The sequence below is a fragment of the Pieris rapae genome, chromosome 9 (genome assembly GCF_905147795.1).
Source record: "Pieris rapae chromosome 9, ilPieRapa1.1, whole genome shotgun sequence".
NCBI lineage: Eukaryota > Metazoa > Arthropoda > Insecta > Lepidoptera > Pieridae > Pieris > Pieris rapae.
In genome coordinates, this window is record NC_059517.1 from 8,933,428 (window position 1) to 8,958,348 (window position 24,921).

Here is a 24,921-nt window from a genome sequence, read left to right on the forward strand (position 1 = left end):
TACGACAGTCCTCATATTAAAACAAAACGGTACCGTAAAAAATCAATTTAAAACGAAATCAAAATTTTATAAACATTTAATTAGAAAGCGTTAGTTTTCTTAATTTTTCACAGAGATGTGTTTCATTTTATCACCTTGATGGAGTATAAATATGGAAATATTAAAAAAAACTGTGTTACTGTTTCTGTTTCTTTATTTAGCTGATGCGGTAAGTTAATTATATGTTTGTCAATAATAAAACAAAGTCTGTTGTCATTTAGCTCTTTTGCTTTTGAAATGTAACCACTTTGAACTATTCTATTGTTAAAAATAATGAAAAATTAACTTTCAGTTGAAAATAAAGAAACAAAACCAAACAACACTTACAGTTAATCCAAAAATAGATAAATTTATTGAAGACGATATGGAAATAAAATTGAATTTAAATAATCACAATAATGAGGAAGATTTAAATAGAGAGCACTACGAAAACCAAATACTAAAAGAAAATTCCACAGTCAAAATTCTTGATTTGACGAAGAAACGAAATAAATCAGTAATTCCTAAAACTGCAGTAGATAAAAGCGGTTCACCTGCTGTATACCTGCCGTTAGATTTGCTCTTGAAGCATCCAAAAATAAATGGTACTAATATCACTAATTCGAGCTCAAAAAGGCGATGGAAAGTGACAAACACCAGCAATCCTACTGTAAACTACTTAATGCCTAAAATAGATTTTTGTGAAGATACAATGGAAGCTGTAGATGAAAGCCTAGCTGATTTTTATAGCGCTATTAAAATGAATAACAGAACAAATAAAACCTTTGTAAAACTTGACGATGTTAAAGTTGTAGATGATTACGTAAATATAAAAATGAGTAGTCCAGAACGTTCAGAAGGTACTAGTATTGAAGCACGGAATTCTTTAGCCGATACCAGTAGTGATAAAATTAATTATTCAGCAAATGTTGAAACGCAAGGAAATTTGATAAAAACACCGTCTGCAACAGTAGAAATTTTAATAAAATGCGAACCATCCACTCCAAATGAAGCGTTACGTAAGTGAAGGTTATAAAAATAAAATTTCATTTTTCTATAATAGATAAAATACAAGTTTTTTACAAGATACTTGAAGCGTTCTGCAATGTTTTTTTACGCTTTATAATTACTAATAATATAAGTCAAATATCCTATTTTTATTAATCTACCAACATATGTATAATATTTTTACTTTTCTTATTTTTCGCAGGGTCTGATTCCTCCATTGTTATTCATAATACAACCTACCAAGAAATAACACAACCTACCTTTTGTCCCAGTCCGTACATATATAGCTATACGCCTTGTTGGCCTTATAGATCGTGGTACCCTTACAATTTCTATAAATATCCATATACAAAACGTAACGGCCAGTGTTACTTTTACAATAACCAATATTCAGTGCCTTATTCAGCTCCGAATATTGTTTGGAAAACTTGGAATAACATGGATTTAAGCATGACAAATCCTAATTATGAGACATTTAATTGTGAAGAAACTAAAGATACGCCCGAATATTACGATGATAACAATATGTATGAAATTTATGATCAAATTGTTATTTAACGTAACATTTCTATCATCTGATTAATCATCGATTAATATATTGTATTTTTTTATAAAATTACTATGATTTTTTCATTTAATTAAAATATTATTGATTCGTTCGTTTCATTACACATCCAATCGCATACATTTTTATCGCTGTTTTACTTGGCGATTTCTTTCTTCCCTTTCCTTTGCGTGTTATCGAATTGAAAACCTGTGATGTGCTGGTTTGCTCGCGATGCTTACCTTCAGCGCAAGCGGTTATAGCTCACAAAAAAAGAAAATCATTTGGAGCACAACATAACAACAACATGGGCAGTGTGGTTTTACTATTACAATACCACTTTCGAAGGAAAGTTAGAGCCTCAAGCAAAGACAAAGAAATGTATGATAGAAGAGATAAACTATCTTGAAATGATAATAATATTTCCCTTTCTTTGTTGTTAAAGCTAGCTAAACTGTTTGCTCTTAAAGCTTATTAAAGCAGTACATCTTACAATGCGTAATCAACTAATTTCAGCTTAATACGCCATCTAAAATATTAAAAACATAAAACTTGTTAAAAAGTACGATATTCTTATATCATTTTTCATAAACGTTAAGAGATAGATAATATCATACAACAATAAATGCCAACGACAAAACGCTTGTTGCAAATAATAGCCTAGAATTATTCACATTAAAACACACGGTCTGAATTGGAAATTGAAATTCATGAGTCGTGCAGGCCATCGGAACTTCATAATAGGATTTGTGGTATGGGCTCTTGTGATGCTGGAAATTTAGTTTTTAATTCCATTAAAACCTTCATACACAATAAAAATACTGTATTTTAACTGTTATTTGTTTTGATAACTACGGAAGCTCTATTGAGAGTGTAAAGAAGTCAAATTCAGATATAAACTCGCAAAACGCAAAACAATGATGACAATGAACGCAAGATATGCATTCGATTTTATAGAGATCCTACTACATATTTTGGCATAACACTGAGGTTCTAACACAGACAGAGACTCTCAAATATAATATGTGTGCGTATACACTCTATATTTGAGAGTCTCTGTCTCTCTCTCTGTCTCTGTCACACACAATGCACACCCATTCACATACTACCCACGCACACTTAAGGTATTTTACGAATTTTATTTGTTTAGATGTGAACAGTATCTAAGACTACTGTTTCTTTAAAAAAATGTTGAATATTTAATTTTATCGCTATTGCTTCCATTAATTATTATTTTGTAATTTATAGATAGCCTGTCTGTGGTGAGCCTTATGGTTATTAGCTAATTTTCTAGAGTGCCGTTTGGTTGCGGTAGAGTTTGTGGTAATGCCTGAATATTCAAATAGCTAAAGTTAAATACAGACTTATGTGTAAATAACCTTTACCTAATGTGTGCCGAAACTGTCACGGTCCTATATAGTTGATAAAGACCTCATACAGACAGTTATACATTATCAATAAACTAACTAACTGTATGGCTTTCGGTCATACAGATAGTTAAACCTTACCGACGCTTCTTTATTTCAATCAAAACGCTAGTGACTTGATTGAATATCGATCTTTAATTGACTATCTAGAGATTCAATTAACTGTCTGATTTAACAACTTTACTGCGTCATAGTTATTACGTCATAGTATTGAAGTCAATTTGTAAAAAATGGATAAGTGGTTTCGTATAATCCAAACATTTTGAGTTCAACTGCCATTAAAAGAAATATTGTTTAGGACTAGGAACTTTATTAAACCCTGAAACTCATTCAGATACTTATTTTATATGATGCAGTAACACACAAATGCTTTATGTTATTTTAGTAACATTAATAAAATGATACACATTATTCATAACTTCACAACTATCTCTCATTCAGGCCGATATGGTGTTTCTTACGGCAATGTCAATATTATTTCCAATTTTCTTAACCATCCAGCGAAACTTGTACTTGTTCATACCCATATATTTAATTTAATATATGAATTAATTATATTAAGATTACAAATGTGTTGATATAATAATGGAAACAAACTCCTTATACATGTCACAACCCAAACCTACATCATAATATATAACCTATATACATATAAAGACATATATGACATAAGCTACTCAAAAGATACTATATATACGATAACACCTCTTAAAAACAATTATTTTACTGTCAATTCAAAACTTTATAAATTCACTAATAATCTAAAATAACATCTGGTGGAACGAAAAGTATTCTTCTCATTCAACAGTAGTTTAATTATAAAATTTTAAGTGTTTTGATGAATTTAGTAAGTACCTAAAATCATTAGTATGTATATCAAATGGAAGAGGGCTAGTGCATTTTCTAATTTTACTGTACATCTTTTTTATTAGGTGTATACTGCATAAACATTTTTTTTCTTCTTTAAAAGAACAATTAGATACTTTTACGTCCTGAATAGAAATTGACATACTAGTGTAGAACATAAGTTCTGGTACGTCTTTCAAACATTGACACCGATAGATTCCTTTCAATGTGTACCTTGATACCAAAGCGTAAAACACAATGAGACTACTATTGCTTTCCAAAGTCATCGCGTATCAGGTATATAAGCCTTGTTTATCAATCTAACAAAACAGGATTTTTATTTCACAGTAATGTTAGTTATTATATATAATAAGGGCTCAATGCAGGCGGATAAATTCATCAATTAAACTAAGCGGAGATATTATAATGGATTGAACAATGTCTGACATTGATGGAGGTCGGACGTAACAAACGGACAAGTTTCTATCCCTTTGGTATGGACTGAAACTTTGTGGGTTTGTTGATTGTTTTTTACTTGCCAGAGTCCATAACTGCGTATACTGGCAGTAAATGTAAAATTGGAAGCTTTTCATATGTATTTCTTTATTGACCTTCACAAGTGTACCAAATTTTGTTACCAAAAACACTCAACACAACTGCAGTAGTTTCGTGATTTATAAATAGAAGTTCAAAATCATTTAGAAATCTTCACAAAGCGTTGAAAATGGTTGCTGCAATAAAGTCAACTCCAAATCGTTGCACCATTAACGTAAAGATAGCGGACCACTACATTGATTAAGCGAGTAATGTCTAAAACCACTATAAAATACCAAAATATTATTAATAATGTTATTCGCAATACATAATTATAATTTAATAATTCTCTGCCGATCATCAAATTTATTTAGTCATTGTTGAAATTTCGGGTTATGTAAGACGCATTTTTATTTTGATATGTACTTTTTGTTAATTATGAATTTTATAGTGAATTTTTTGAGAACTTTTGTGAGGCGAGAAATCAGCATCAGTCTAACCTCTCTTTCCCAAACTAATAGAATTTCACCAAATCCTTACGGCTGATAATATTGTGTGCCCTTCTTCCTAATAAGAAGACATTGTAACGAGGTATGTAACGCAGGGCTTTAATTAGACGACTTGAAAATTATAAAATATTATTAATTGTTTTATATAATATCTTAGATGTAAAATTTTCTAAAACGTTATATATAAATTCATGAGTTGAGTATTTTTAAACAAATATTAATATAAACTCATGGACAATTATTTATTCACTCAATAAATTAAGAAATTCTAATCAACCGTTATTAAAAAAAAACTGCAAACAAACTATTTTTGCCTGGCAAATCGAATATTTCTTTTTGAATTATTCAATTTTCCTAAATGTATTAACATCCACAGTAGCTAACAAATACTGACTGCTGGTAGATGTTTTTTTTTACAAAAATAAGAAAAAATACTATAGTTTCTCAAGTTTTGGTTACTAAGTCAAACATACCAGGTCTTTGCAACCAAAGAACACATCTGTCTCTGTTTGGACAGTGCAAATAGAATTTAACTGAAAGAGACAAGAGTATAAGAAGACTGATTTATTAGTTTTGTATATATGTAAAAAAACTAAAATATAATTTAATGTCATACAATGTAATAAGAGAAATCCTTGTTTGCCTTTAAAACATCTATGAGATGTATATTGTAAGAAAAAAACTAATTTGCTTAACGCATCAACTGGAGTCTCGCCCTCCTCTTTGTTATTGTACTTCGTGTAAATGTTAGCATTTGCAGTTTTATGACGCTATCACACGGACTTTGATGAAATACCGCAAACGTATGCCTTACATTGTTACTTTAATTTTTAATAGAATCTTTTGGCTCCTATTTTAAATATATATTTTACCAACTTCCTTATTTGCCGCGTATTGTAGTTGTGTAGAAAATTTGCGTTCTTCGTATAATTACGTGATTAATACATACGCCTTATACTAGCATGAGTCCTGCGCCTTATACCACTTAATATTCCTATTGTGTCCATGATCATGATGTATTCTGTATTGACATAGTATGTATCAAATATTCATAACAGACAAAATAAAAATCCCTCTTTTATGAAAGTTCTACCATCAGACAGTTACATCGCATTTCAACCTTCTCTACCCAGCGACAGCTTAATATTATATACTTTTTTGAGGGCAGCATAATTAATCTAATTGTTTGGAGACTAAATAATAAGTTAGTTTCTGCCGCGCACCACCGTTATGTGAAACCAGCTGCCAACTAAGTATTTCTGAACCAATTCAAAACAACGTACCAATTCGTAAATGGCAACGCACTTTCGACTTTGGCGGCGTTATCACCTAACACGAGATAATTCTGGACTCTTGCCCGTGGGCCTTCTACTTCTCTTTAATCGTCAGGTCATATATCAGCGTCGTGGTCTAGCTACTATCTATTTCCACCTGTCTCTGTCCAGCGACTCTCTTGATAGTGTACAATTTTGAGGACGATAAGTACTTGGTCGGTCAATCTGGTAATCAGCCACGCGATCTTTTGTATCCTGTGTTACCAACCATGATCAGTTTCTTCAAGTTCTACTTGCCTTTATTATAATGGACGAAATCAGATAAAATTCGTTGTCGGCATATTCGGATCGATGGATTGCCTCTTATTACAAATAAAAATAATACGGCTAACGGAAATAAATTTATTTTATTTATTTATTAACACTTCGTTGCCTTACATAAAAGGTAAAAAAAATATAAAACATAAATTTATCAAAAGCAACTGGCGGCCTTATGGCTTTAGAGCGATTTATTCATGTTAAGAGCCGTATCTCGTCGACAGATACCACTTGCTTAACTCAAGTGGTTGCGAAAGATTGCTATCGAATCAGAAGTTAGATATTTTAGCTAATTTCTTCACAAATATATGCAAAGTAGTCAACTGGGGCTTAAGGGTATAAAATACGAATAAATAATGGCGAATATTAAATACTTTATTTAATAAACCATTCGGTAATTTACAGAAAATATTGAATGCGTGATTATGGCAACATAGTAATTGATTAAAATAATTTATATTCTTTTCTTAACGTAGGTGTACGCAATGTATTTAATAACGGGTAAGCCCTAGAACTATGCTTAGTAACGATTTTACTAAATAATAAATTTCAATTGTAAGGACTAAATTTGACATCTGGTGGAAATGGAGAAATCGATAAGTGTAAAACGAAATTGAAAAATCATTTTTTTTATATGAATTTCATAAATTTTTCCTCAATTTTGGCTTATATTGTATAAGCCAAGATCCTGGTCAAAATCATCTAAGAACACTCACTCAAGCTGATAATAAATAGACAGTAAACTGTATCTATTTCATTGTTCAGATTCAGGTAGATAACCAACTTTTTTGCTTCGTATGTGACCTACAGTTAACTCACAATGTTTACCTACATTGAAGTTGACAATGCAAGTTCTTGGAAGTTTCGTATATTTATTTGTAGTTGGCATTTGTTATAATCAAGACCTCAAAAAATTCATTCACGTTTAACACCTAGACAAAACTTAAACAAAATAAAATAATATTCAACAAAAAGCATGGATATTTCTCACATTCCTTTAATTTAATTATTTAAGTGTATATTCTTAGAAAAGCATACACTGTATGGAGATAAATAGCTACGGAAGCTACGGAGTAACTTTTCCTTCTATGAACAATTAACGTCAGTTTAGTCCTTACAATAAATTACAATAACTTATTTAACAAATATAAAGAAGAAAATACATTGGAATGTTATCAAAAAACTGTATATATTGAAAATTTACAAGAATTTTCCAGAATATATAGAAAAATGGGATAGGTAATATCTATTTTGTTATTATTAGTAATTTGTCTACGCTGTGTTAGAAATGATACGCCATTTTAAAGATCATCACGTGTTTTGATGGGTTAAAAATATCTTAGAGTTTTTGACTCATGTGCACGATTCACATATCTGTAATATGTGACATATCATTTAAAACACATTACTATAACTGTCTTTTGTACGTAATTACTTTATAACTAGCGATAAATAGAGAAAATTATTACATCAAGTATCTTGTGCATACTTACATTAGTAATTACATTTCAACTAAATAAAGCAAGATATTTTAGTAAAATAATATACTTGACTAGAGACATTTTATAATGACTTAGAGAAGTTTTTAATTATTTGCTTTAAGGTGAATTGCGACTTAAACAAGAACATAAAACATCCTTTCTCTAGTGTTATATACGTTAATTCAATTAAGTGATTCACTGCATCTTTAATATACAATATAACATTTATATATTTAAACCTTTATTTATATAAAGTAGGTCAGTTTAAGTTTTAACTGACTCGCTTATTTTTCAAGTTTAAATACACTGTAGAAAGAAACGAATAACTACTTAAATTAAAACAATAAGACTGATTTAGTTTATAATTAACAGAATGAAAGTATAATCATACATTTTAAAAATAAATAATATAAAATATTGAACATGTGTTGGCTTTTTACTATAGAAAAATTGTATTTATTACCTTTCTACTTGCACCAGTGCCGTGTAACTCATATTCGACTAAAATGTAAGGGATGTATGGATGGCCTATAGGTGCCCAATAGTGGTGTGGGCCGAGTTCCACAATCCTACTACTTGTGGAGACGGGGATTCGAAGATGCGTTCCCACTTTTGATAAAAAAACCCCCGATAGTGATTGGGAGTTACAAAGTACTGGTGTTGTTCTGTAATGTTTCAAATGCTTCAAAACCTCCGAATAACTTTAAAATGAAACTAGAATTAGTTAGTTGTAATTTCGTACAAAAGCCATAGTGATAAAATTAATTGGTATCCTTGCGAACTTTGTGTCCGCGGAACGAGGCCTGTATCTTAGTGGCAGCCTTGTTCAGCTCGGGATCCGTCAAGTCGATGTTCTCGACATCCTCCTGTAACAAGAACTTCATTTTAAATCCACTTATGAAACTTGCTTGTCTTCCGATGTTGGATACACGGCGGTACATGTAACATGCAGACGCCACATGTCGAGCCACGATGTATTTAAATAATTGTTACGCTGTTAGGTACTTACTCACACTACGATCTGTAACTTCTGGAACCAAACCGTTTCCAGAAGTTACAGACCACTGCCGTGACATACGTGCGTACTTTTATAACGTGGAAGAGTTTTAATTCATACGTTTTCATAACAATTAGAAATATAACTGTACTGTTAAGATAATTACTATAAATTTAAATAATGACGTTATGATTTTTAATATGACTTTTGCATTCCTATTTTTTATAGCCGATGGTGGGTTTTTTAAATTGATTAATCTGAATCTACCACATTCTTTGCAAATTACCGATTTATTTAACTGTTATGTCACAAATCATAATATACACACATTAAAACTTTGTTGTAAATGACGTCAAACGTCACATTGACACTTAATTGATTTAACCTGTGACTGCTTATTGTTCGGCTGTCAAGTATAAGTAATCAAATTTCGTTATGTTTCGTCAAGCTCCATAAAATACATTTTAAGTTATTTAAACACTGCATGACACTTCCCAAACTATCTGTGCTTTCAGTATCAAAGAAATCAGTTCCATTCCACTATGCAACTTGATTTTTCGCTAGAGCTCAAATATATTGGTAACATGTAACTGAAATATTATGAAAATCCTTAGCTATCAACAATTGAATCTTTCCGTACCTTATTGAATCAAGCCACATACCAAGTACTTAAAAGGCAATATTTTAAAGTCGTATTTTTGATTAATGACCACTGATTTAAAGCGGAAATATTGTAGAATTCATTAGATAAAAACCAAAAAATATAAATACTAATTATTTGCTCATAGATGTTAATTGTAAAATCCCCTAATAGATAAATAGTTAGTGAGAATTGTAAACTTCTTAATTTCAGCATTTTCACAAGGCTGTTAGTATAACAAAACACATAATCAATTAAGGGTTAATTTAATATTTGACGTTCAAAAGTGTACATTACCTACATGAAAAAATATAAAAATAAATATATATAATCAAGAAGCTGTCAGATAAAAATACAGCATTCATTGGTTTTATTTTCGACCGAATATTGGTAAGACATCTTTTCAGATATGCCAAAAATACATCAAAAGATTTTATTAACAAGATACCTTCTATTCGGTACTAAGCTCACAATTCAGTGATCACAAAAGCGCTCACCGAGTCTCTGAAGCTCTTTTAAACACCTACTCGAAAATCCTTATTGAATCAGCAACACAATTTACATTTGATTCTTAAAAGCCCTTATACCAGGGTCCCATAGGGTGACAAAACTCAGTGTTAAACCCGGTCAAGTTGCCTTTTGACCTGCATTGTAATTCCAGTCACGTTCCCGCCACTTAACTATACCTAGGAGGTTTTCTTATTCTAGAAACGATCTTATTGTGGCCTGAATTGGTAATGGCTCGCTACAATTGCTATCGATTTAGGGTTGGAGCAAGGTTCCATGTTGGTGCGTTTGTAATTTTTTAAATCGAAATCGCATTAAGTGAAGCCAGTATTTTTAAAACAGCATTCCATTTTAATATAATCTAGACAATATAGCTAATAATAATAGGTGTAGTGTTGGCTTAGTGGCTTCAGCGTGCGACTCTCATACCTGAGGTCGTAGGTTCGATCCCGGACTGTGCACCTATGGACTTTCTTTCTATGTGCGTATTTAACATTTGCTCGAACGGTGAAGGAAAACATCGTGAGGAAACCGACATGTCTTAAACCCAAAAAGTCGACGACGTGTGTCAGGCACTGGAGGCTGATCACCTATTTGCCTATTAGATTTAAAAGTGATCATGAAACAGATTCAGAAATCTGAGGCCAAGACCTAAAGAGGTTGTAGCGCCACTGATTTATTTATTTTATATAGCTAATAAACTGTTATAGAACGTAAATTACTAAAGTTTTTTTAAGTGTTAAACAGAAATCCCTATATGGTTTCAAAACCGAAAATAGACTTTAATTTAATTATAAGTTTCTACGAACATAGACAGATTTATCAAAATTAAGTTTGCGTGGGTAGATTAAAGGCCTAATTTGGGGTCTGCGGCAAGTTTCTAAGTCAAGAATTATTAATTGACAAGTTTAGGAAGCTTTCCAAATAAGGGTCAAGCTTCCTGGTAAATTTTTTTTACAAAATAATAATTACTCATACAATTTTTTCTGGTGCGACATACTGTATCTTAAGACAAATGATTAAACTTTGGTTAAAAGTATGAAATCGTTAATGTTACTCTGAAGTTAGAATTAAATAACTTAACAAAGTCCCGAAACTCTTTCAAATTTAATAAAACAATCCTCTCAACCGAAGTCGAATGTGTACAGAGTGATAATATGGTAATTGTACTGTTTATATCCATACAAATTTTTTCTTATATTTTTTTAAATATTTGAATAAATAAACTCGGTAGTAGCCACACAGATTACAAAAAATCAGGTCGTTTTTCAAATTACATTCGACACAATGCCCCACATTTTCATCCAAAAAACATTTTTAGCACAAAAACAAAAGATCTGTCAAGCCCTCTCTTTATAATGACTAAGAATGTGAACTACTTTTGTGGTATGAGTCTTTTGATATTTCGCCTTTGTCGAAAAAGGCTTTTATTTGCTTTGATTTGGTGCTGAAAGTGTATCGTTGGAATGATGTAGAATTTATCTGACGTTCATATATCATTTATATTTATACATGTGTGTACCACCTGCTGTTTCCATTATTATTTGGCCCATCCGCTTTATAAATTATCTTCTTCTTATCGTTAATTGTACCTTGGGTACAAGTGTACTTTCTTGCTTCACTTTTCTGGTTATTTATTTTTATTTTATCATGACTACCTTCGTCGTTCTTCTTCTTCTTCGTGTTGTTAAATGTTTGCTGTTGTTGAAGCGAATGCTCCATTTGTATGAAAATTCTATTGGCGTCTGCTGTCATATGATGTGAATTTTAAAAGATTTACTCACAATGGTGAAGGAAAACAAGAAAACATTTATTATAAAATCGTATTTTGAACTATTGATTTCAATTTTCACACACTACTTAGTTACTGCTAAAATTACAACTGTTCTTTATTTGTATAAATTGTAAATCTTTTGACCACTATTATCTAACACAAACCAGAACTAACTTGCCATTTGACGTAAATCCACTGTGGATTGATTGGCTCCACAAATCACATTAAGTATTCGTCCCATCAGGGCCCAAAAGCTTATCGAAATTTATGCTTCAATTCCCAGATGAACGTTGTGGAACTGATAAAGTCATTTTTGATCTGGGACAGACTAGATTAGCGAACATTGAGCCGCGAACCAATTTGCAAATCTGTCTAAAATAATTATTTGAAACACGTTTTTACAGTTTTATATTTTTACATTACAGTGTTTAAATAATGTTTTGAAAGGCTTATTTATATGTAAATGGATAGCATAAAAACACATTAACATTTTAGTTTATAAGATATTTTATGTAAGGTGTGTGATTATAATGTTAGACAAAATGTGTTTAAAAAATATATACTAGCACACTCGGCCAAGCGTTGTTGTGGCTAAGGTTTTTTTATATATTGAATTGTATCAAATAATAAACAAACATTTGCAATTAAATAATTGCGGGTATAAATTGAGATATAAGCTATCCTATCTTTTAAGTTAGATCAAACTGCACACGTTGTGCAAATTTGATTGATATCGGTTCAGTAGTTAAGGAGTCCATAGCGGACAAACAACGTGACAGGTAATTTATATATATTAAGATATACATACGATTATATATATATTATATATATAGGTTTTAGTGCTCAATCATCCGGTTTACCAATAACATTAACTTTTTGAGCCTAGAGCAAGCCGGTTTCCTCACGAGGTTTTATTTTACCGTTCGAGCGAATGTTAAATATGCACATAGAAAGAAAGTCCATTGGTGTACAGCCGAGGATTGAACCTACGACCTCAAGGATGAGACTTAGAGAGTCGCACGTTGAAGCAAACACAACGATTGCATAAATATGCTATTTTTATTGACCTCTTATTAAAATGAGTCTACACATTTTCCCCGACCCTACAAATATTGAAAACGGCTAAAATTATTAAAATAAAGCTTTTATTCAAATGAGAGCACGCGAAGTATAAATTAACCTTAAAATCCATGCATATATATACATATATATATATATATATAATATGAGTATTATTATTATTTGTTGGTTGGTACGTTTGGTGATCACAACGTCTTAAAATATGTATTTTATACTTATGTTAAGATTTTTTATATCTCTTGCTGAGTAATTCTTTTCACGGAAACTATTTCTCTAAAATATATTTTAATAATAGTTTTTATTAAAAACGCAAAAACATTCTACTGAAAACTATGTGGATCGATATTAACTGATACAAACTTTACACATTCTTATCACACAAGTGAAACGGAAGCAAGTAGCCGCCTACTTCCGGCCCAACTGTCCCAGTTTCCATATCCGGTATTAGTTAGAGTATTTTAAGGCTTCACATGAGACTGTTAAATATTCAGATCCGATAATAGTGCCAATGTGGTTTGACTTTGAAACAAAGAGATAGGCGGAATAATTTTAATCTATGAGGACGGATTGAAATTGGCTATGACTAGGTACATTATTTACATGCACCAGAAACAATCTTTGATGTTACAAGGGGGTACTAAAGGGTAGTTCCTTATTAATTTAATAAGGAAGTGCCAGATTCCTGTCTATTAAAACAGAAATGTGCATTTCGAGGCGACGATGTCTCTCAGAAAAAATATCAGTTTAACGTGGACCAAATTACTAAATTTATATTAACTGTCTCTTAATTGATTTGTTAGATTTTTAGATTGTTAGGGCGTAGAAGGCGACAGAGGACTTCTTTTAACCGCCAAGTATTTTGTTAAGAAGACGTTTGTATGGAGATGCAACCTTTTTTTTAATAAATATTAAATTAAAAGGCTCTTTGCAGTAACAGAGCTAAGAAATTTAATTTAAATCCCTGTCTTTGTGAGGACTAAAAACTCCATCGCATTATTTATTTACAAATTAATCTTTCTTGAAATATTGCTTTGGGAAGAAGAGCTGGCGCTCATTAATTATTATTCTTCGGTACAACAGAAGCTTATGAAGATTTTCAAAATGAGTTGAATTTTTCACTTCAACTGGGGTAAGTGAAAATGGGAATAGTATTCATGAAATAAAGAGAAGGCGTTCGATCTTTTTATTAGTCAAATGCTATAATACTACTAATACCATATAATTATAACACATTAAATTAATACTATTTGTGTGCAGAGAAATATTTTTCGTTACGGAATTTCTTGATTCACTATGCAATAGATAGATATCATAAACATAAATATCGGATGTAATATCTTTAAGCGAGGACAGCAAACGAGCAACATTTGCTAATAAGCTATTCGGTATAAAGCTTTGACAAGCAGGTACAGTTTACTACTGATACAGTTTACTAACATGATAGTTTATTTTTTACGAGATAGAGTGTTCAATACTTCTGTAGCAATTATCTCAAAAAGATTTGCATGTTATGGCCTTTATTACATTTGATTGCTATGCGTGACTTACAACACTAAATGAGTAGTATGTATATATATATATATATATATATATATATATATTATGTTTTTACACACTTATTCATAAAAAAATAAGTTTTACAGTGTAAGCAGCATTTTTATTAATAAACCCTTTTATAAAGAGAATTTGTGTTTTGCTAAAAGGGCGTTGAATGAATGAGTTTTATGAACGGAATAGTTTAATAGTCGTTTTATTTCAATTGATATTAAAACCTTTGGTTAAAATAGAAATCAAACTAGAGACAAGTTCTAATGTTGACTAAAGTTATCATCCTCTTTAAAACGAAGACATATTGTTTTTTTATATATTTATAAAAACACTCCTGCCTTAACAGATTGACCAGTTTGTACAATACGTGATTAAAATTTACAGACCAAACAAAAAAATAACAAACATATGAAATTAGTAAAAACAAAATTGCATAATAAAAAAGAAATTAACTTACTATAGGCACTAACAAATAATAGAACTTTTATCAGTTCACTGATAGAACAATGAAAGAGGTCCGTTAACCTTTATATTTCTTTACCTAAAATAACACACCGAATAACATGTGCCCTTTTCAGAAGGTTAGTCTTTGCTGTGGGCACATGAAATAATGGCGGACATTTTGTAATTACAATCTATCTAGTAAGTAGTGTAGTATTTAAAATTTCTGCCATTATTAATTAATGCTCTTTCACGTTATAAACGTTGGAACCAGTTTAAAATATATTATAGAAAATTATAATATATAATAAATATAATCATGACATAACAGGCTCACCTTGTATACTTGCAATTTGACATTTAAAATGACAGGTTCTTCGCACAAGGTCGAGGAAATTATTATTGTTTATACATTTTTTAAATAATTACTTCCATGTTGTTTTTGGTTTACGCGAACAATTAGCAATAAAAATATTTTATTTAATTATATTAATATACAATTACAAACTAAAAATATATTGTAATTATGTGCATATTATTAATAACAAATAATTTACCTATGTTTCTTGCTGACCTAGAGGTTGTAATACTGATATATAACAGCGTTAACCCTAATATAATAAAGCACAGTATTATATTGCAGTAATATTTATAATTATTGAAGCAATGGCAGCTAATACAACATTGCTAATAATATAAATGCATAATATAAATAAAGACTATTAAATTACTAGCAACGAACTCCAGCCTGCTAATTTATAGATGTGAACTAATTTGCCTTTGAAGTTATTAAATAATGAAAATGGCAGCCGATACCAGCGCCATTGCTCCGACATATATAGTATGATTTCAGCAAAGTTAAACATCCATATTATGTTAAAACTATTCTGAAGAATTTCTCGCCAAGAAATCGATTGACGGGTCAAGTGCTCGTTGAGAATATTACGTATTAAAGTAATATTAAAACGATCGTTAGCTGATAGCTCGGTTCTATCGAGTATATAAGACCAGAGAGATATTACATGATGTCTTAAAGCCTCTGAACTGTGTGTTATCATGCTCATTTAGACAGCTTAAAACGTGTTGATTTTCAGGCAAAATTTTTTAGGTTAAGCACAGAAGGCTGATGATAAAATATTAAACAGATACATATCTACTATTCCTCATTATTACGAAATGTAATTGATTCAACACTTTTTTAATTAAGGAAAAATTTCTACGTAATATTACTTGGAGGCTATATTTTAACGCAGCAAATAATATGAATTCTTTCGAGGTCTCCCATAATGAGTTTCCTTACGGGCAAAGTTGTGACTAATAGACTAAAGAAAAGAAAACTTTGGAAGGCAATTTCGTTCTTTATAAAGGTATCTTGATTGATATTATGGACCGTTAAAATTCAAGGGTTGGTTTATTACACCCATTCTTTTTTACGTTTACAATATACACAAGACTGAAATACTGTAAAAATGAAACCTTTCATAAAAACTAAGCGTCATTACGCTGTTTTATAGAAGTATATTTGTCTCCTTTTGTCTAAGCGTGTTCACGCTGTGATAACAGAAGACAGGATATTTTTTAGGTAAATGTAGACTGATTTTATTCCTTGCATACTAATATTATGAAGAGAAAAAATTTGTGTTTTTGTATGTTTGTAACATTTCAAACAAAAACTACTAAACCGATTTAAAATTATTTCACCATTATATAGCATCTCTACTGATAGAGAATATATTTTCAAAAAAATAGGGATTCAATCATGCAATAAAGGTGAGAAAAAACTACCCATAAAAAATCTGTCATCGCATGCGCTGTGAAAACTGTTGATGATAGAACAAAAAAAAACTACAGTATTATAGAACGAATCCACAAAAATAATGTTTTACCCATGAATTCTATTTAATAATCTGAAAGATAGGAATTACCAACTAAGAAAAAAAAACTTTATGATAACAAAAATATATCTATAGTCCGACTTTGTAGACGTTTCACTCCAGGAGATCGTTACCTACGCGAGTCAATTGGCCATTGCTATTTCATAAATTGGTGATGAATTTGGAGTTTGGTATTTAAAGTAACCAGGCAACACCACGTAGCAGCTGCCAAACGAAGTATTTCGTAAGCAACTTGACTTATGGTAAAATGCAGTAACGAGATTATTGTATGTGTGTCTTCTAAAGAAGCGTATTCGATGTGTATGTACAGAAGACACTATGACGAAAATATAAAAAGTGCAGGCAGCAATATTTAAATTAAGATTAAAAAACCATCTATTGAATGATACCAATCCAAGTTCTACCAAGTTTCTTTTTTTTTTTAGCATATAAGTTTCCTCATGGAAGTGACTAATTTCTATTATGAGAATAAATGTCTTTAAACCTAGACACTTAGAACCATGAGATGTTCGTTAAAGGTTGTCGTGTCCACAATGACTCACTTTATCCTGTTGTTCCTTGGTTTTTTCAACCTGGGTCTGCTTGCGCGCTTGGTGTCCGCGGAACGACGCCTGAATTTTCGTCGCCGCATTGCACAAGTCTGAAAATAAATTATATTGTTATAGAAACCTTATAATAATAACCTGATAATAATAAGTGGTACAATTAGATCGATCGACTTTTTTATTCTTATGAACATATATTGACTATACAAATAAAACGTATATCATGAAAATAATCATATTAATAAATCATTAATTAATCAGATATTATGAACACTGTTATACCAATTAGTATTAATTAGAGTTACTATAAATAACATTAAAACATGATTACTAATTGACGTTTATTGCACATTGATAAATCGGAATAGTGTTTGTCTGTGGCTGGCTGAAGGTTTTGCATTCATATCCCTGTGGGATCGATATTTTCTGATGTGTTATTTATAACTAAGATACAAATAGACACATATTCATTACAAAAAAACTTAATCAAGGATATATACTAGTGTAACAAAACATAGATACATAGATTGTTTCTAATACTACCAACGTAATGCCTTAATGTTTGGATAAATAACACCGAATAGTAAATACAAAAAAAAATATAAGGAAGAAAGAAATTTGCACATCGTTGGAACTCTTTGTAATAAAGAGGATTTAATGCCAGCCAACAGTATTAGGGTGGATTTCTCGAATAAAACTTATTTGCAGTTACTCTGAGAATAGACAAAGAGCCACCATGATTCAGAGCTCTACGACTATTTTGCGCATTGCAAAAATATAATTAAACAGTTTTTGAACGAAAGTTTTGTCATGGGGAAGGCACTCTGGTACTCAGAAACCAGGTGCTACATTCATTAAAACACTCAGGTAGCTTCACTATTATCAAACCAAAACGATTTCTGAGCATTTATAACAATAAATAATCAAAACATAAAACACATCAATATTTTCATCAGTGTTAGTAATAAAGTTGCAAGAGCGAGATAGCCATTCACTGGACCATTAAAACAAGAAGATAAGCGAGCCGTATGTACGTATAGTAGACTTTTAGTTCGAGTAACTCTAGGATTACAAAGAAAGAAAAATTTTGTAAGAAGATAATTGTGTATATTAAAGTTAAATGTTTTATATAGATAAACTAGATCAAAGAAGTCATGTCGTAGTTTTCGAGTATCCAACTTGAAATAGTCCAAAACAAGCTTCGTATTTATTGCAAAGCTTTCTAAGGAAACGTTTTTGAACAGTTTCAATAGAATTTATCTGCATTTTGTAATGTGGTGATCAGATTACAGTAGCACACTCTAAAATACTACGGCCAAGAGATTTGTAAAGAATAACTGTACTTTGAAAATTAGTGAAGGATGAAGAGGACCTTAATACGAAACCTAGCATTTTATTAGCCTGTAATAGTCATATTATTACTAGATAATGATATCGCAGCCTTGGGATCGCGTGGTACAAAACACAATATTAAAGATTCCTATCACTATTGGTAATTATAGACTTCCGGCGTTGTCCTAATATAAATCTTACTAATGGTCATTAATGTTACACCTTTCGGTATATATATTTACTCAGTTATCAATAAAACTCTGAGGGGTATAAGAGATTCTTTATTATTCAACGTAATAAAAGGCTGTTCAAAGTTAAAATTGAAACAATTTTAATTTTCTATCAGGCGTTTAAATTGAAAAAGTTCAGAGAGCTGAAGTTTTTGCACGTCATCATTATGCATTTTGGCAGAAATGTGAATTAGTTAGTCAATTAGTATTAAATAGTCAATCGCTTAGTCAGGTTCTTTTCGACGGATGCACGGAGGTCGTAACTTCAGTGCCGGCGAATAAGATTTTTCAATTAGATTTTAATTAATAGATACATAATAGGGGTTAATTATAGAGGGTTGAAAATTAAGGGTTGTATGTTGTTTTGTATGCTACTGAATACAAAAATAAAAAAATATTATTGGGCTAGACACCCCTTATCACTTAGGGGTTGGAAAGACAGATAATAGCTGATTGCCAGACCTACTGATTATGCATAATAAATTTCATAAGAATCGGAGTCGCCGTTTCGGATGAGTATGGGAACTAACATTGTGACAAGAGAATTTTATATATGTTTGCGCTATTTATTATGTAAAATTCTCGTAGGATACATAGGAATCTTGATGAAACGGGTTTAGCAGTTTAGGGAATTTACATACAACGCCCATTTATGCGGGTTCGTGAATCAGTTTAGGGAACTTAGTAATTGGTGTGTACAGTGTAAGGCTGTGGATATATTTATTTTAAATATTAATATTATTCTATGATCAAACAGTCTGCGCACTAGATAGCATATTTAAATATGTTATAAAGAACATGCCACATGCATGTCAACGGCGTCGACATCGAGCCGAGCAGATGGATACGGGTTTTTTGGCGAATCCCTTTGAAAGTTATATTACAAGTTAGTCGCCACCACCTCCACGTCCGCCATTTTGACTGCAATAGTGGATGGGATAGAGCACAGGCGAAGCGCGAATATACAGGTGTTGTGAGCACTATTGTGAACATGCTCACAACGAAGAAATTTTCATGCAAATATTTATTTATTAACACTTCGTTACATTACAATATAAAAATTGAACATAATTAAATGAAAAGTAGGGCACAGGTACTGACGGCCTGATCGCTTTGAAGTGATTTCTTCCATGTATCCAATGTGAGTAAAGGAAAAAAAATCACATCGAGCGAAAATTCGATGTCAGTCGCCACCTTTAAAAGAATATTTCACTCGTTTCGCATGTCATAATAGTTGCAGTTCCGTATTACCTTGCGAGTTGCGAACCAGAAGCATTACGATTAAAAAAAATATATTCTAAATGGCCTTTATACAAGTCTTTAATCTGTTTGGCCATGAACCTAAAGATATACGCATTGTCTACAAGGGAAATTTCGTCACTGCTTGCTCTAAAATTTTTTTAAGAGATTAAAAGCTGCCGAGTTGCTTAGAGCATTAAATATTAAAATATACGTACTGGGTAACTAAATATAAGCAAGAACTATATGTACTAAGCCTAATTTTCGGTCAGCAGAATTCGCTACATTACCTCTACGTGCTTCGGTGGGAAAATTACATTTTATATAGTTCACGAAATTCAGGTAATGCAATTTTGTAGTGCTTATGTGATGGGTAAACTAGATTCCGCTAGTGTACAAATTAAATTTAAGGTCAAAGATATTACATATATATACTATACGAATATATTATATATAATTTTTGTTGGTCAGGGCTTGGAGATTAGCATTATAAATTATATACAAAAAAATTTTTTTTTTGTTTGGAACTTCGTCATTTTATTTTATTTCATATATACCACAGTTCGTAGGATAAATAGTATTTTTGCGTTTCACGACTGTCAGATAGCGCTATACGTCATGAAATTCGAAGTATCTTATTTGGAACTTTTATCTTTCGAATAATTTATGTGTTATATAGCTATGCAAGTTTTTGACACTTTATCCATACATTGTGAAACAGGCCCTAATAATCAAAAACAAATTAACATAAAAAAGAAATAAAAATGAAAAACGTATACAGTTTTTTAAAAAGCTTTTAGTTGTAAATGTCTTTTGGCAAAATGCCCGGTTGGGAAGCACGAATTTTTTACAAGTTTTACTTGTATTTACTACGTAATATATTACCTATATATAATATCCCATTCTCACGTTACGATTCTTATTCAAACCCAGTTGCTATACTGCAGTAATTAGGAAGTTTGAAGGCAGATCCTTTGATTTTGTAGACATGTAATGTATGGCCCTGCTTCACTCGGATCCGAGAAAAGCGATGCAACATGAAACGACGTTTCCCTATTCCTCTTTATACACAACACATTAAAAAAAACGACTAATTCAGAACGTACAAATTACATGCAGGTTCATATTATCTATTTTTAAATTAAAACAACATACATTTTGTGTTCGCGATTTCTTATTTTTTAATCGCAGAAAAAGCATAATTTCTGTGCTCTAAAATAAAAACATCTTGCATAGCGTTTAGCTAAAGAACGGTTGCTCATATCAAGTCAGACAAAAGGTGAATTTTAATCAGCTTAATGGCGGAGCCACACTGAAGTGTAACCTACATTTCTTTTTTATGGAGCGGTCATTTTTATTTTATTGATAGAACATTTTTGTGTGATATCTTCACGGCCATATATACCCCATACCTGTTAGGTGTACATAATTTAGGTTTAGGTTTAAATAATTTCTGAAAATAGACAAAAATCTCACTTGCAAATTTTAGAGCAAGAGACAGGCCGGCAGAAGACAGAAAAAAGTAAAAAATCGTGGTTGTCGTACAGAGGTGGATGATCATCACATCCATTAAAAGAACAGTGGTGACCTCTCATTTCGACCATTTATGAAGTGGCATTTGAGGAAAACATAACACGATGACACATAAAGAAATAAATATTAATGTATAAGTTTATAATTGTCAAATGTCGGTAATTACATACACTGAAACTCACTTAGAGACTGAGCCTTACTTATATTACAATTATATACTGCTATAAGTTAATTATAAATTTCTTAACGGTATTATATATGTTAACATCAACGTAATTCCAAATTATATGTAATCCTATTATTCCAGTATTAGACGCATTAAAGCGGCTTACAGGTACATACAATATGTTGTGTGTATGTGTTCAATATGAATTAACATTAATATATTAAAGACCAGAGAACTTATTTATAAAATCATAATCATAACTTATTTTTTCCCTTATCTATAAATATTCTAAAAAGAATAGCTATAAACTTAATCTATGCATGCGTGTTTGTGTGTGTGTTTGTGTGTGAGCGAGTGTGTGCACGCTGTCAAGTATACAATTAGGCCTGTCTCAAACTAGCGAATTCGCACCAAAATGTGTTCAGTTTCCTCATATATTAAAGTTCTCAGCCAACCTTCTTACAATCATATAAAACTCTAGGATGAAGTCGGACTTTAGAGTTCATTTGGTTCGACAGTGTAAACGGTGATTTAAACTTGTATTGACGCAAAAATACAAGCTGTATTGCGATGAATAATTTCAATGAACATTAAACTGAAAGCATAAACCACTACTTATATTAAAAAATCAACACAAATTGCTTTTCAATTAGCCGTGGCATATAATCAATGTTTTATAATCTCACGATGAAACACTATGGCGAGGCTACAGTGTGGTTGGGCGGGCGGCAACTTTGGGCGGGGTTCATCAATCTTACTTAATGGCGGCGCACACTGTATTTTGGGATTTTTCGCATTATTAAACCCTTTTAGTCAAGGATATATTTATCCTGTTTGGTTCAATTAAGTACAGCTTATGATTTCTGAGCATCTTTCCCGTTAAGCTAATTATCAATTTACGTGTAATGATTTGAAGAAAATTGAAGTTAATACTTTAGAGAGATGTCACAAACATATGGTCGGAAGTCACTATTAAAAGGCCTGCTACGCACTCATCCTCTGGCATTGAGAGTGACCATGTGCGGCGGTATCACGCAGTACATCACAAGGTCTATTTAGTCTTTTTTAAGCTGGGGTTATCTGTGAATCAATTAAAACCTTCATAAACGACATTCTTTGATAAGTATTCATATGTTTTTCATCACATTTTATTGGTCATATTCTTCTGGTCTTCTCTGTCTTCTCTCGGCCTACACACACTGTCTTCTTTGCCGATGAATAGGGATGCCAACAGGTTCGAATTTAATGACGTGGAATAAGTGATACCTTGATGATCTTATGTTCCAAAATAAACGTATTTTTATTTTTTATTCAAAGTTATAAACCTCACTGAGTCAAAATTATTAAATTACTTGTTGTGAAGTGAATAGAGGGTGAAAAAGACCATAGCTATTTAAAGCTTACAGTATATAATAATACGACGTCTACGCTCATACAAACGACATATACAGCTAATAATAAGCCAGTTCACCTTTGAATAAACATCACACAAACATATTGTGAATACCTTTATACAATTTCCTCCTGTAAGCCATTCAAATATGGTTCTTAATATTCACTGAATAGAGGCGATTGCAGCTTGGAATCGTGAGAAGGTACCAAAGCATATACGCAATGCTTTACAGGAATAGTAGAATTTAGTTCTAGATTTGCACAATCCTGATATATGGCCTTACATAGCGTACTTATATCAAAATGCGAAAGCGTTGTTTTCATAAAGTTCGTATTATATGATCTTTGTACAATGAGGTAGGTTTTATGTACTAGTTATAATAATTTAAAATTTGTCGGTCTAATAATATTTACGTAACTCAGGAATGTATCGTATACCTTCAGATTATAACACAAGTGCTTTTATATAGAAGCACTTAAAACTCGTGCTTCTATATAGATTTTACATATGTAAAATATATATTGTAATAATCAGTGCATATATGAAATAATTTTTAAGTACTTTGAGCTATGATGAAACTGAAATTCTACTAGAAGTAATAAAATAATAATTTTCACATAATATGTTCTTGTCATGTCAAACACCCTTTAACACTCACTAACACACGCATGCGTACCCTTCCCCACTATCACACACACTCACATACACAATCCCTTACAAACTACCTTTTTGTTATGTATATGCTATGGAATGGAAGCCTGGTTATCCATATTACAGGTTCTTACCTAGTTTGGAAACCAGTCTCCCAATACTGTTACTATATTAAGAATTATTATTGTTTAATGTTTAAGGGAGAAAAATAAATAAATTAATATTATTATAATTATAAATATAAATTATATGTTTATTTTTTTTTATAAAAATTCTTAACAGTGTTTTTGACTTTTGTTTATAATATAATTAGTTGAATATTGTTTAATGACTAGCTGTAGGTATACTGAAAATGAAAGATAGTAATAATATATTTATTAAGATTCGTTTACTTACTGTGTATATGTAATGAATACAAAAGACTTAAAAATAACTTCTTATGAAGAAAACGTAGCTGTCTAACACAGAACGAACTGATCCTATATACAGTTCTTGCTCGTACGTACATCCAAACGGTTCTTACATTTGCTTTTCGAAAGCCGTCGCCTGCAAGTTTTTGCTTCTAATTTAGTTCCGAATTAGCTCACAGTGCGCTCCATAAGTTATATGTACAAGAATTTATAATTACTATTGTATGTTACGTCGTCGTATAAGTCGGTTGTTTAAGTAAAATTAGTGTCTTTTTTTTTTTTTTTTTTTATAGAACAGGGGGCAAACGGGCAGGAGGCTCACCTGATGTTAAGTGATACCGCCGCCCATGGACACCCTCAATGCCAGAGGGCTCGCAAGTGCGTTGTCTTGTAACTTAACCCAAACTATTAACACAAAAACACATAAAACAAATTACTCTTTATAAGTTTATTGTTGTACTGCATTGTATTATGCACCCTCATACATATCATCTAAAGCTGCTAACACAAGAAGTCGAGGTAGAATTTCCTTACAAACTATTGATCGAGTTTCACCCTCCGGCCAAGGTTTTCCGAAGGTT

The 24,921-nt window shown here is 31.4% G+C and overlaps 2 protein-coding genes across 2 annotated transcripts in view; one reads left to right on the plus strand and one right to left on the minus strand.

The window, feature by feature from the left end:
* Positions 1–109: 109 nt before the first annotated feature.
* LOC110993858 lies at positions 110–1,589 on the plus strand. Its single transcript, XM_022260228.2, has 3 exons — positions 110–208; positions 332–1,037; positions 1,229–1,589. Exons 1-3 carry the CDS (start codon positions 152–154, stop codon positions 1,582–1,584), a joined length of 1,119 nt encoding a protein of 372 aa, XP_022115920.2. The 5' UTR covers positions 110–151; the 3' UTR covers positions 1,585–1,589.
* Positions 1,590–6,832: 5,243 nt separating this feature from the next.
* The window catches only part of LOC110993848 (sperm surface protein Sp17), a 67,413-nt gene continuing 49,324 nt past the window's right edge, over positions 6,833–24,921 (minus strand). Inside the window, exons 4-5 of the mRNA XM_022260213.2 lie at positions 17,384–17,481; positions 6,833–8,825 (exon numbers count right to left, since the gene is read on the minus strand). Of these exons, the coding sequence (XP_022115905.2) occupies positions 8,721–8,825; positions 17,384–17,481 (203 nt within the window). The 3' untranslated portion in view covers positions 6,833–8,720. The remainder of the gene's footprint in view (positions 8,826–17,383; positions 17,482–24,921) is intronic.

Excerpts from the sequence above, each read along its gene's own strand:
- LOC110993858 (XM_022260228.2), top strand. The coding sequence starts at position 152 with ATGGAAATATTAAAAAAAACTGTGTTACTGTTTCTGTTTCTTTATTTA. Across the intron at positions 209-331 it reads TTCTTTATTTAGCTGATGCG|TTGAAAATAAAGAAACAAAA; the intron begins GTAAGTTAATTA and ends ATTAACTTTCAG. Across the intron at positions 1,038-1,228 it reads CACTCCAAATGAAGCGTTAC|GGTCTGATTCCTCCATTGTT; the intron begins GTAAGTGAAGGT and ends TATTTTTCGCAG.